Here is a 13341-nt window from a genome sequence, read left to right on the forward strand (position 1 = left end):
GCTTGGTACAACTCTCACTAGATTTTTGGAACAATGTTTTATAGTTTTCAGTTATATGTCTACAAGTAGTCCTTCTCTTGTTTTTACTAGCATCTATAGCAGATTCCAGATAAAGAAAACAAAAACTAGGGTACAGAAAAATAGATTCAACTTTTCTTTAATCCCTACAGAGAAAAAAAGCAAACATTTATGACTTTTTCTTTAAATCATCCTCAAAAAAAGTGGCAAAAACTAGAAGACAGTAAACATTAGGTTATATTTAGGAGATCTCCTTTCCTATTGGTAAATAAGTACCTTTTCTTGTAATAGATTATTTAGAGCGGAAGACATAATGTTTGACCACAAAAATTATTTCTATACTATACATGTGTAGACTTTTACCCATTTACTGAAACATACAACTATCTGCTAATGAAGAAAAAAGATCTGCCTATTTGTGAATGGTGGTTAGCCAAAATAGAGCCTAAATAAGAAAAAGCAGGCCCATCGTATACCCCAATTTGCTTTTCAGTTCCTCCTCTGGGTAGTTCTCTTCTGTCCACTTTGACAAACAAGTGGCAGATCTGCAGATCTGTAAATTTTCCTGATAGCTGACATGCAGAATATAAAAATGGAAACATGCACATTTTATAAACTTTGAACATTTACTTTGAAAAAAGAAGAAAGAATTCAGAATTAAATTTTCTTTCCTCTTAAATGGTGATCAAAGACCACATCATAATGTTAGGGTCGCCGAAGGAGGAACGCAAGAGGCCAAAAGGGGCCCTCCTTTAGCGACCCTAACACATAATGAGTATCAATTACTCTGGAAAGACAAAAATTTAAGGCTAACCTACTAAATTCACTTCTCAGCTTTGGTTTAAAAAACGATCATCATGATAAATTTTGCAATTGAAGCTGAGGTTTTATCCTTTTCTGATCTTTTTCATGATCTTCCCCAAATAAGCCTTGGGGTCCCTACTTTCATTGCTCTAAGTGTACACATTAATTTAGGCTTCAGAGGGCTTCACACATGATAGAGGCTCAAAAATATGCCGAAACCGGTTTGGCTCAGTGGATAGAGCGTCGGCCTGCGGACTGAAGGGTCCCGGGTTCGATTCCGGTCAAGGGCATGTACCAGGGTTGCGGGCACGTCCCCGGTGGGGGATGTGCAGGAGGCAGCTGATCGATGTCTCTCTCGTCGATGTTTCTAACTCTCTATCTCTCTCCCTTCCTCTCTGTAAAAAATCAATAAAATATATTTAAAAAAAAAAAAATACTTGCTGCATGAGTTAGAACACTAGTAAATGATAAAACCACCATGGCCTAAACTAATTATTTATCAATAATTATTCATTCCTTTAGAGAGCTTATGTACTTTTAATACCTAGGAATAAAAGTTCTATTCACTGGATATGTAACTTTGGCCAACTCATTTGATTTCCATTTTCTTCAACTGTAAAATGGGAATAACAATGCCTTAAAGAACTTTTGTGAGGTTTAAATGTAATAACAGAAGTGAAAATATTCTAATATTATGAAGGCAATTACCCACATTTCTAATGCCTTATATGTCTAAGGTACGGATGAGTATGCCACTTTCCCATTACAGCAAGTTAAGCTCAACATACCTAAAACCAAATGCATCCCACGACTCCCAAATCATTTTCTCCTGTAGACTTTCCAAAGTTTCAAATCTGGATGAGTGAAGTCAATTTTACTTCTTTGTCTCACTACCAGTCTCCACCCAATCCATCACCAAGGTCTACCAATCTTCCTCTAATGCAGTATTTTCAACCTTTTTCATCTCATGGCACTCAAATTACTATAATTCTGCAGAACACCAAAAAATCTATTACATCTTTTGCCAATCTGACACACACACAAAATTAGATATATTTTCGATTCACTCACACCAGACGGCTATTGTGTGGGCTGCTGCTATTTTTTCACTTGACAATCTAAGGGAAAAGAGGTCAGCGCCCCCGACTAAATACCAGGTATTGCATGTTCTTAAAAATTCTTGCGGCACAACAGTTGAAAATCACTGCTCTAACAGGTTCCTTCTTTTCCAGCATTATTAACACCTTCCCTTTACAATCTTATGTCTAGGTCAATGCAACTGATCTCCTAATGCTTCTCTTATTCTCCAACAATCAAATTCAGTCCCAAACTTCCGACTTTAGAAACCAATTTCCAACTGCCTAGTTGCCAAATCTATCTCAATAGATGATGATCTCGAGTACCTTTATATTAACATCTGGAATAGGCACCTTCTTGCATGGCTTTCAGTGATTTCAGCCTGCTGTTTTTTACACCCTTTGTGTGGACTGAACCTCATCACTTTGTTCTCATGAACAGTGAAAAGTGATGTGACTTCACTTCCACGCTTAGGTTACAAAACACTATGACTTCCATCTTGCTAGTGCTTTCTTGCCTTCTTCTCACTTCCTCTCTCTTTCTGAGGAATCAGGCTGCCAAGTAGTAAACTGTTCTATGAGGTGGCCCATGTTGTCAGGAACCAAAGGAGGCCACCAACAGTCAGCCATGAGGAACTACGGTCTTTGTCCAAAAGGCAAAAATAATTGAATTGTGCCAAGACCCACAAGAGTGAGCCAGGAAGTGACTCCTTCCTAGTTGAGCCTCAAGATGACTGCAGCCTTGTGAAAGACCCGAAGCCAGAGAACCCAGCTAAGCTGCACTGAGATTCCTGACCCACAGACACTGAGATAAAAAATGGTGCCCTAGCGGGTTTGGCTCAGTGAATAGTCGACCTGCAGACTGAAAGGTCCCAGGTTCAATTCTGGTCAAGGGCACATTCCTGGGTTGCTGGCTGCAGGAGGCAGCCAATCAATGATTCTCTTCCGTCATTGATGTTTCTATCTCTCTCTCCCTCTCCCTTCCTCTCTGAAATTAATAAAAATATATATTTTTTTAAATGGTGCTTTTTCAATACACTAAATTTGGGAATACATCGTTGCAGGAAGCCGCCCATTGTCTTCACTAGCAGAGAGGTGCAGACAAGGAGCCGGAATGCTGGTGACCCTTGAGCCCTGGCAAAGGTCAAAGCTATGCACCCACTGTTTAGTGGAGACAATGGTAGCTGAAGCAACTTCCCCACCTGATAGTCATGTAAATCCTTACTGATAAGGTAGTCTGCCTGTTACTGGAACTTGCCTGCCTAAGGGCTATAGGTGTATCCCAAACTGAATAAAAGGATGGCAAGGCCTGAGCCAAAGCAGAGTACTTCCTCTTGGGATGGGCTCCCGCCTGGCCCCCCAATTTCCAAATTATTATTTCTTGTCTCGTCTCTTTCATTTGCGTGCAGCCCCTTCTCCAGAACCCGAACCCTGAACCACACAGGACATGGGGGTCTTCACACATCGTAGCACAGTAATAGATAACACACTACCTAACAGGTTTTAAAATAAGTTCCAGATAGATTAAAAATTAAATGTAAAATGACCAAATCATTTTAAAACTATATGAAAACAAGTATTTATAAAAATAACTTTCTATACTAGAAGTGAAAGGAAAAAGAGTAAGAGTTCTGACTTATAAGTTTTCTCTGTGCCTGAAAATATGTAATAAATCAAAATACAAAGACTAGAAAAATCTTTGCAGCAAGTTTAGCAAAGAACTAACCATACAAAATCAAAATATATTCTATGCAGTTATATAGTTATTATATAAAGGTTTAATATAAATTTTCTGGAACTATAATGAAGACATCAATAAAAAAAGTGTTTCCAGGGAAGGAAACTCAGTGGCTAAGACAAGTATGTAAGGTAAACACTTAACTCTTACCTATTCAGGAAAAAAAAATCCAACAAAATATTTTAAAGGAAATACTGATACTAAAATATTAATATGTAAATTTGAAAAATAACATCGGGTATATTAACAAGAAAAATAACAAAAATAAAAAATGGCAGATATTTCACAAAAGAAAAAATAAAATTAATCATAAAGAAAAATTAACTCAAGCCCTGCCAATATGGCTCAGTGGACTGAGCATCCTCTCATGCTCCAAAAGGTTGCTATTTTGATTCCCAGTCAGGGCACATGCCAGGGTTTTGCACTTGAGCCCCAGAGGGGGTGTGTAGGAGGCAGCCAATCTATGTTTGTATCTCTCTCTCCCTCTTTCTTCCTCTCTTAAAAAAACCAATAAGAAGATATCTATTTTAAAAAGAAAGAAAAATTAACTCAAAATGGATCAGAGATCTAAATGTAAGTGCTAAAATAAATAATTCTTAAATTAAAACATTTGCATAAGTCTTTGTGATCTTGGACTTGGCAATGATTTCTGAGATATGATACCAAGTATAAGCAAAAGAAGAAAAAATGCATTAGGCTTCATAAAAATTAAAAGCTTTTGTGCTACAGACAATAACATCAAGAAAGTGGCAAAGGTGTAGTGGGAGAAATCAATGAGGGAAAAAGGGGACATATGTAATACCTTCAACAATAAAGATTTAAAAATAAATAAAGTAAAAAAATAATAAAGTGATTACTGATTAAAAAAAAAAAAAAAAGAACCTGGAGAGCATTATGCTAAGTGAAATAAGCCAGTTAGAGAAAGATAAATATCACATGATCTCACTCATTTGTGGAATATGACGAACATAAACTGATGAACAAAATTAGATCCAGAGATACAGAAGCATCAAACAGACTGTCCAACCTCAGAGATCCACCAAAGGGCTTGTATGCATGCATATAAGCATAACCCATGAACACAGACAGTAGGGGGTGAGGGCATGTGCTTGGGGGTGGGAATGGCCAATGGGGGAAAAAGGAGACATATGTAATATTTTAAACAATAAAGAATTTAAATAAAAAAAAAAAAAGTGAAAAGAGCCCTAGCTGGTTTGGCTCAGTGGATAGAGCGTTGGCCAACACACTGAAGGGTCCTGGGTTCGACTGCTATTTTCCTTGAAACTGTTCACCATTGTGTCATACAGTTCTCCACCTTCTTTTTTTTTTTTTTAAATATATATTTTATTGATTTTTTACAGAGGAAGGGAGAGGGATAGAGAGCTAGAAACATCAATGAGAGAGAAGCATCAACCAGCTGCCTCCTGCACGCCCCCCACTGGGGATGTGCCTGCAACCAAGGTACATGCCCTTGACCGGAATCGAACCCGGGACCCTTCAGTCCCCAGACCAATGCTCTATCCAGTGAGCCAAACCGGCTAGGGCAAGTTCTCTACCTTCTTAAACAGAGTGTCATACAGTTCTCTACCTTCTTAAACACAATGACTTAAGGTCATTGTGACCATGATTATTGTACTAGGAAGTAATATAGCTGAGCCTGCATGTTAATTTTTCAAATCTTCCTTGTCCTACACTGTCAATTGCCATTTCCTCTGTTACATTTCCCATGATAACCTTTTCCATTTGTGATTCCAATGGATTCTAGTTTGAAAATTATATAACTATTAAATAATACCCTAAATAAGGGATAATACGGTTCTGAATGAAAGTACAGCATGGCTTTATGAGAATTCTCTGCAGTGCTTCTAAGAAACTTGTTTAACTTTTCCATTCAATTAAGACTGGATTTCAAAAAAAGATTTGAGGGTGTCAGAAAATTGACCTCCGGCTACATGGAATATTACCTTACCTTGCTTTCTTTTTTTTTTTCCCTTAAATCCTTACCTGAGGCTATGTTGCTGTTGTTTTTTTATTGATTATTAGAAAGAGAGGGATAAGAGTGGAAAAAGAAGGAGGGAGGGGAGAGAGAGATGGAGGGAGGGAAGGAGAGCGTGAGAAAGGAAAGGAGGGAAGGGGGGAGGGAGGGAGAAAAATATTGATGTGATGATCAGTTGCCTCCCTTGCATGCCCCAACTGGGGATCGAACCTGAAACCTAGGTATGTGCCCTGATGGAAAGTGAACCTGTAACCATTTGGTATACAGGACAATTCTCCAATCAACTGAGCCACACCAGCCATAGTTCTTTCTTTCTTAAGTCATATAAAAAAATCCCTGCCAAGTAATTAATTTTATATGGTTAGTTTTAAGCCACATACAAAAATGCATCATGATGATTCCAAAAGTGGGCCTAGACACCTCTCAGTAACTATTTATATTTTTCCGTCATACAGCCAATAAAAGTTATAATCTACACTTTTTTTCTGTATGTTAATATAGTCATATATGTTCACATATATGGATACTAGAGGCCCAGTACATGGATTTGTGCACTGGTGGGGTCCCTCGGCCTGGCCTGCGGACATGCCCAGAGAGGCCCCAGATTGTGAAAGGGTGCGGACGGGGCTGAGGGACCCCACCCGTGCAGGATCAGGGCCTGGGAAGGACCACGGGAGAGCTCCAGGGCATGTCTGGCCCTGGCCAGACCCCTGCAGCAAGCTAACCTACCTGTCAGAGCCTCTGCCCCCTGGTGGTCAGTGAGCGTCATAGCTACCAGTCGAACAGTCAGTCGCTTAGGCTTTTATGTATATAGATTATTCATGATAAATGTATATCCTTCACAAAATCTTGACTTTAACCTAAAGTTTCACACAAATTTCACAACTACAAGCGTCACAAGGGCTAAATAGGACTAGAGTCAGGCAAAATTTCCTTTTCCTAAAGAATTCATCCCTTTAGTTCCATTAACATGAGATATCCTAATTTTATCCATTCTTAAGATTCTGGAAGGGTATTTTCCTCTATACTTTACATATAAAAAACAACAACAACAACAACAAAAAAACAACAACAACAACAACAAAAAACTGTTGCTTGTCCAGGATTCTTTTCCTGTTCCTTAAGTTTTTCATTTGTATTAAGGAAAATTAACAAATGTAGAATTTCTCACCAAGACAGAGCGCTAGTAAGTGGCCTGGTCAACTCAAACTGAAACTCTAGTATAACTGGTTTAGAGTATCAGAGGCACCAGCTTATGTACCTCTGCCTTTGTATTCAAACCATTTATGTACCTCTCCCCTTTTAAGTCACAAACACCCGGAGGGCAAGAATCCTTCTGATTCATTAATTTCATCCAGTCACTCGACAAATACCTTCTGAGCACCTAGTGTTTGCGAGCTTCTGGAGAGAAGCTCACAGTCAAGCAGAGAAGGCAGGCTTGTAAACAAATTGCAACACGACAAAGAAAGAGAAGCGGGTACGGAATTAAATCAGAGGAAAGAGTTACTCTAGGGTTGCAGAGGAAGTTCAAGGATACATGTAGGTATTCTCCAATGGGCCTCCATACATACCTGTTGAGCGGACAAATGAATGGATTAAATTTCGCTAAGGAAAGATATGATCCCAGGTCCAAAGGAAATCAGTTGCTTCGGGAAGTCAGTGGAAAAGCTTTACTTTTCAACAGCGGCAGGAACGCAGATTCCAGCACCCTCACCTCACCCTCACCTCCACCCCAGGAGATCACCTTGGAGAAAGGGCCATCCATACCTGTACTGCCAGCTTTTTGCATTGCCTCCGCGGCCGCCGCCGCTGCTGCTGCCGCTGCTGCTGCTGCTGATTCCACCCCCGCCGCTGCTGTTGCTGTTCTTGTTCGGGGTCACCGCCGGGGCCGGGGCCGGGCCCTCCAGCTTTCCCTCGCTCTCTGAGACTTTCATGGTTGACACGGGGTCAACCCCCTGCATCTTAACTCCAAAGTCCATTTGCCCTTCTTGGGCGCGGAGAACAACTCTGCCCTTGTGTGGGTGATGGTTCCCAAGATCTGACCTCAGGGGATCCCACGAGCTAAGTCAGACGGTGGCCGGAGTGGGACCCATCAGAGGGTCCCGGGAAGGAAGACAAGCGTTCCACTGGAGGGGAACTTTCCAGCGGGCGAGGGGAGCGCGGACAGGAGCCTTTCCACATGGGTCCCCTTCCCGGCAGCGCCGCGAAGAACAATCACCCCGCCAGAGGGCTTGGTGGCATACTCGGAGCAGAGGCAACGCGGGCAAGTCGGGGGCTGGTGCCAAGAGGGCCGGGCGAAGGCCAGAGGACCACGGACGGGGACCGGCGGCCTGACCTCGGGGCGGATGGACGGACCGCCGCGCGCCCTCTTCTCCGGCACGTCCTCCGGGGGAGGGTCCGGTCCGGCCGGCTAGGCGGTTCCCGCCGCAGCCCTCAAGCCCGAGCGGGCGCCGCCCGCGCAGCCCAGGAGGAGGGTCGGGGAAGGAGACCGCCGGGGGCGGGACGCCGGCTCCCGGGGCCGCCTCTCCTTCCGCCAGAGGCGAGCGGCTCGGGGTGCCTTCCTCCAACCAGCCCGGTGCTGGGCCCTCGACCGGGTTAGAGAGGCGAGAGAGTCCCACGCCCTCGCTCCAGCCCTCAAAGTGAACACCACCGCCAGGGCCGCCGCCCCACCCACAGCCCCACGGGGGGTCATCCACCCGCGGGCTTGCGCCCCGCCTTCCCTTCCGGAATGGTGTGAGCTCACTTCCCGCAGAGCTGAAGCCCCTGGCGCCATCTTGGAGCCGGGCAGGCGCCCGGAAGGGGGCGGGGCCTCCGGAGGTAGCGGGGCCGGAGTGGCTGAGGGGGGACCGCGAGAGGGAGGAACCGCGAGGGGCGGGAGGAGGGGCGGGGCAGAGGGAGGGCCTTGTGGAGTGTGGCTTCCGGCGATCCTAACCGGGTCTGTCCTTCTGTTCCAGGGCCCATGGCAGGCATTTTAGGAAGAAAGCTTAGGGAAATCATGTCATGTCTATCAGAAATTATTAAAAAAACACACACACATACCCAACCCTCATTTTAGTAATTCTGCAACAAATGCATGACACTGAAATAAGGCAAGTAAGTGTTATAAGTGAAAAAGGAACTGTTGTGAGAATATTACGGTTCTCAGAATGAAAGCTAGGTACGCCTCCTGACCCAAGCATATCTTTCACCCTCTTTAGATACTGGATTTTGCTTCTGTAAAGTAACAGTGGTTGACTAGGTGATTTCTAAAATCCTTTCTAATTGTAAATTCTCCTTTCTAACATCTTGTAAGTTGAATGTATACCCTATGCAAAACAGTATGGTAGATGCAAAGAAGTATTACTCAAAGTGAAAAAACAAAGCAGCAAAATAAATACAAGTATACTGATAATTAAGGCTTGGAGAAAATAAAAGGGGATCATATAGCCCTAGCCGGTTTGGCTCAGTGGATAGAGCATTGGCCTGCAGACTGAAGGGTCTTGGGTTCAATTCCAGTCAAGGGCACATGCCCAGATTGTGGGCTTGATCCCCAGTAGGGGGCATGCTGATCAATTATTCTCTCTCATCATTGATTCTCTTTCCCCCTCTCCCTTCCTCTCTGAAATCAATAAAAAAATCTTTAAAAAATAATAAAGGGATCATATATAAGAAAATAAATGGGATGAGATGGAGAACCTACTTTACAAGAGTAGTGGAGGAAAGTCATCCATGAGGAGACAACATGAAAAGTTAGAGATGAAGAAAGATGAGAAAGCTAAGGAAAAGGCAACCTTTACTTATTCTGAGAAATGAGTCATCTGGGAGCCTGGAGTATGTGAGCAAGAGAGAGTGGTGTGAAATGAGAGTGAAGTGATAGGCAGAGAAATTTATATTTTATTGTAACTGTAATAGAAAATCACTGAAAGTTTTATCAGAGGAGAGTTGTGATCCAATCTACATATTTTTAAAATATCTCTCTAGTCTTTTCAACAAATGGTGCAGAGACAACTGGATATCCACATGCAAAAGAATAAAACTGGACCATTTACCATATAGAAAAATTAACTCAAAATGGATCAAAGACATAAATGTAAGAGCCAAAACTAAGAAAAACTGTTGTGAGAAAAGTATAGTTCTCACAATGAAAAACAGAGGAGTAAATCCCCATGATCTGGGGTTAGGCAAAGCCTTCTTAAACACAACATCAAAGTATAAGTGACAAAAGAAGAAATAGATAGGTTGGACTTCACGAAAATTAAAAATTGTGCTCCAAACAATACCATCAAGAAAGTGAAAAAACAACCCAACAGAGAGAAAGAAAAATATTTGCAAACATATATCTGACAAGGGACTTACAGCCAGAATATGTGAAGAGCTCTAATGGCTCATTAATAAAAAGATAAGTAAGCCTATCAACCAATATCACCCCAATAAATTCAATTTTAAAAAAAAAGATAAGTAAGCCAATTTAAACATGGGGACAGGAGCTACACAGACATTTCTCCAAAAAAGATATACAAGGGAAGCAGATGCAGTGGTGGCCAGAGGAAGCAGAGAGCAGGGCCACGCCCATGACAGTGCTGACTGTGGGGCCATAGTGACCACCTGGAAGGGCACCTGCAGAAGTTTGTGGAGAACATCTGGCAGCTCAGCAGCAGCATCAGCCCAGCAACCAGGCTGAGCTCAATCAAAACCTGAATTTATTGTGACTGCCTTACAGGACATGGAGAATGCAGACAGTAACTTCATGATGCTACCGAACCTTTAGAAGTTTTTGAATATATTGATTAAGGTCCAAATCTGCAACTCTATACCAAAGAGTGCCTGGAGAAGGCTCTGGTATGATGAACAAGTTAAAGGCAAGATTACATGATGAAGGGTTGTGGTCCATTCATGTTCTGTCCGGTCTTGGCTATTCTCTGCAACACAGCCACAGGCTGAAGGCAGACAAGGCTCGCCAGAAGCTTCTGGCCGACCAGGCCGAGGCCCGCAGGTCTAAGACCGAGGAGGCCCACAAGCACCCTGAAGAGCGGCTCCGGGCCAAGAAGGAGGAGGTCATCAGGACTCTGTCCAAGGAGGAAGAGACCAAGAAACAAAACTCCCCCTCTCTTCCCTGTACACAGTGGCCTTGGCAATTACATGGTTCAGTCATTCAATAAAGTAGCCTTCATCTTTTGAAAAAATAAAAAGGAAATACATAGAAAGTGCATAGCGTAGTACCTAGCTATCTAGTCAGTGCTAAACAAATGCTATTTTCATTTTCTTTTAAGTTTTTTTTTTTCTTTTTTACAGAGAGAGGAATGGAAAGGGAGAGGGAGAGAGAAACATCCAATGTGAGAGTGAAACATCAATAGGCTGCAGGAAATTAAACCAGCAACCTCTGGGTGCACTGGACGACACCCACCCCATTGAGTGACATGGGTCAGGGCTCATTTTCACTTTTTAAGCCTAATAGAGAACGGGAGGGTGATTTATTTTCCCGAAGCACAAGAGACCTGCTTTCTTTTTTTTTTTTTTTTAATATATTTTATTGATTTTTTACAGAGAGGAGGGGAGAGGGATAGAGAGTTAGAAACATCAATGAGAGAGAAACATTGATTCAGCTGCCTCCTGCACGCCCCCTACTGGGGATGTGCCCACAACCAAGGTACATGCCCTTGACCGGAATCGAACCTGGGACCCTGGAGTCCGCAGGCCGATGCTCTATCCGCTGAGCCAAACCGGTTAGGGCGAGACCTGCTTTCTTTATGAGCCAGAAGCTACGGCAGCTGCAATGAAGAGGACAGGCCACAGAGACGCTGGGGGCAGGGTGGAGGGGAGCAGTACAGAGACACAGTGAGAATAAAGCTGTGGACCCACAATTTATATTTTTTTTAAAAATGAAAGAAGGAAAAAGGAAGAAAGGAATTTTTAGAAGGAAATAGGTTCACATTCACAATAGATGTTACTTCTGTGGTGAAACAGAATTTCAATTAGCCAGGAGCCCCTCCTCCTGACTCCAGCTTAGGCAGGGATCCTTAGGTGATTCAGCAACAGGGAGCAAGCATTTCACCAGAAACACTCCTCTGCCAAGCTCAAAGCTCGTTGTGGGAGTAAAATAAATAGGCACACTCAGAGCTTTTGTTGGGGAAGAGAGAATGGACTAGCTCAGGGGTGGGCAAACTTTTTGACTCGAGGGCCTGGACTAGCTGCTGTGCTCAGATTTGGATAAAATAATTTTTTTCTCCCATTCTTTGCTTCTCCCAGTACCTCTCTTCTGAATCCCTATTGAACCTGTCTGTGGACGAAAGAGGCCACATGCTAACCTGACAAGCTCAGGGAAGGCCTACATGGCAGTCTTGTGAACTCAAAGACCTAAAGTAACCACAAAGGATGGTCTGAAATTTAACTAACAGCAGTTATGATGGGTAGTCACCTCCTCAGCTGGTGTCTTCCCTGACAAGGTCAACCTTTACCTTACTTGAGCCTATCTGTCGTTTTGCATCTACAATAACATACCCTTGAAATGTCAGGGTAATGTGTAACTTCCCTTTTTTCCAGGCTCCTCAGGCCCCAACCAAATGCCCTGGGCACCAGGACAGGAGACCATAAATTCCTTCATTGTTATTGTTATCATGTTAATTGTTGACTGTTAACTATCCGGCACCCACCTAAGTATGTGTCTATCATTTTACTTTTTATCTGATCCCAGAGGTCCCCCCACCTTTGCTTTCTCCCGCCTCTCTAACCTATCACCAATGGATTTCATGTAACCCACCCATGCCTCCCCCTATGTATAAAAATAGATGAAAAACCTCCATTCTCCAGAGCATTATCCCAATATGTTGAGATTTTGCTTCCCAGCAATTGTGGACAGTTTGGCTCAAATAAACTCACAAAAATTCTTTACAGGTTTGAAGTATCCATAAAGTTTATAGTGTTAACAGTGTCCGTAAAGTTTATAGGCTGGGATACCATTAGAAAGTAAGTGAACTCTTATAAGGAAACCATCCAGATTAAATTCACCTTATTTTTCAAGTTTTAGCATCATTTCCCTCCCTAACATACCCCTGCTTTTGTGTGGCTTGGAATCCCTCTCCTGAGAATAACTCCCCTGGGTGGTCGTTGGGCAGAGGTCTCAGATGTGCCCATAAAACCACTGGCAGGGAAGGAATTACATCTTTGGGGCCTTAAGCATTGAAAGATGATGTTTCTCATATATGTTCAAAATAGTAATAATAATCTATCCACACTAATAAGAGAGAAACATGGTAATTGGCGTACGACCGCTACCCTTTTCATTGGCTAATCAGTGAGTATATGCAAATTAACTGTCAGCCAAGATGGCGGCCGGCAGCCAGGCAGCTGGAAGCAAACATGAGGCTCGCTTGCTTCAGTGACTACGGACTCCAACGTTCCCGCCTCACTTTCCGGCCTCTCAGTTGCAACTCTAAGCAACTATCTACTATGTTGCAAATAAGAAAATAAACAAAAGCCCAGAAACCGGCTTTCAGTCAGCCGGGCTTTAGCAACATTGTATCGATGTTTTCAGCGGTGAGGCCTCAGAGCTAAAGCTGGCCCAGAATAAAAAAAAGAAAAAAGAAAAAAAGGAGCAGTTGGGAGCTTCAGTCACTCGCTTCCGGAAAACAGCCCTCAGCCCCTCACCCAGACTGGCCAGGCACCCCAGTGGGGACCCCCACTCTGATCCAGGACACCCTTCAGGGCAAACCAGCCAGCCCCCACCCGTGCAC

The 13341-nt window shown here is 43.1% G+C and overlaps 1 protein-coding gene across 1 annotated transcript in view; it reads right to left on the reverse strand.

Moving 5' to 3' along the window:
• Positions 1–8271, reverse strand: part of OSBPL11 (oxysterol binding protein like 11) — an 85837-nt gene extending 77566 nt beyond the window's left edge. Inside the window, exon 1 of the mRNA XM_070406409.1 lies at positions 7400–8271. Within this exon, the coding sequence (XP_070262510.1) occupies positions 7400–7611 (212 nt within the window). The 5' untranslated portion in view covers positions 7612–8271. The remainder of the gene's footprint in view (positions 1–7399) is intronic.
• Between the last annotated feature and the right edge of the window lie 5070 nt (positions 8272–13341).

This window comes from Myotis yumanensis, unplaced genomic scaffold (assembly GCF_028538775.1).
Source record: "Myotis yumanensis isolate MYYU_CA2020_CCGP unplaced genomic scaffold, mMyoYum1.0.hap1 SCAF_2, whole genome shotgun sequence".
In the NCBI taxonomy this organism is placed as follows: domain Eukaryota; kingdom Metazoa; phylum Chordata; class Mammalia; order Chiroptera; family Vespertilionidae; genus Myotis; species Myotis yumanensis.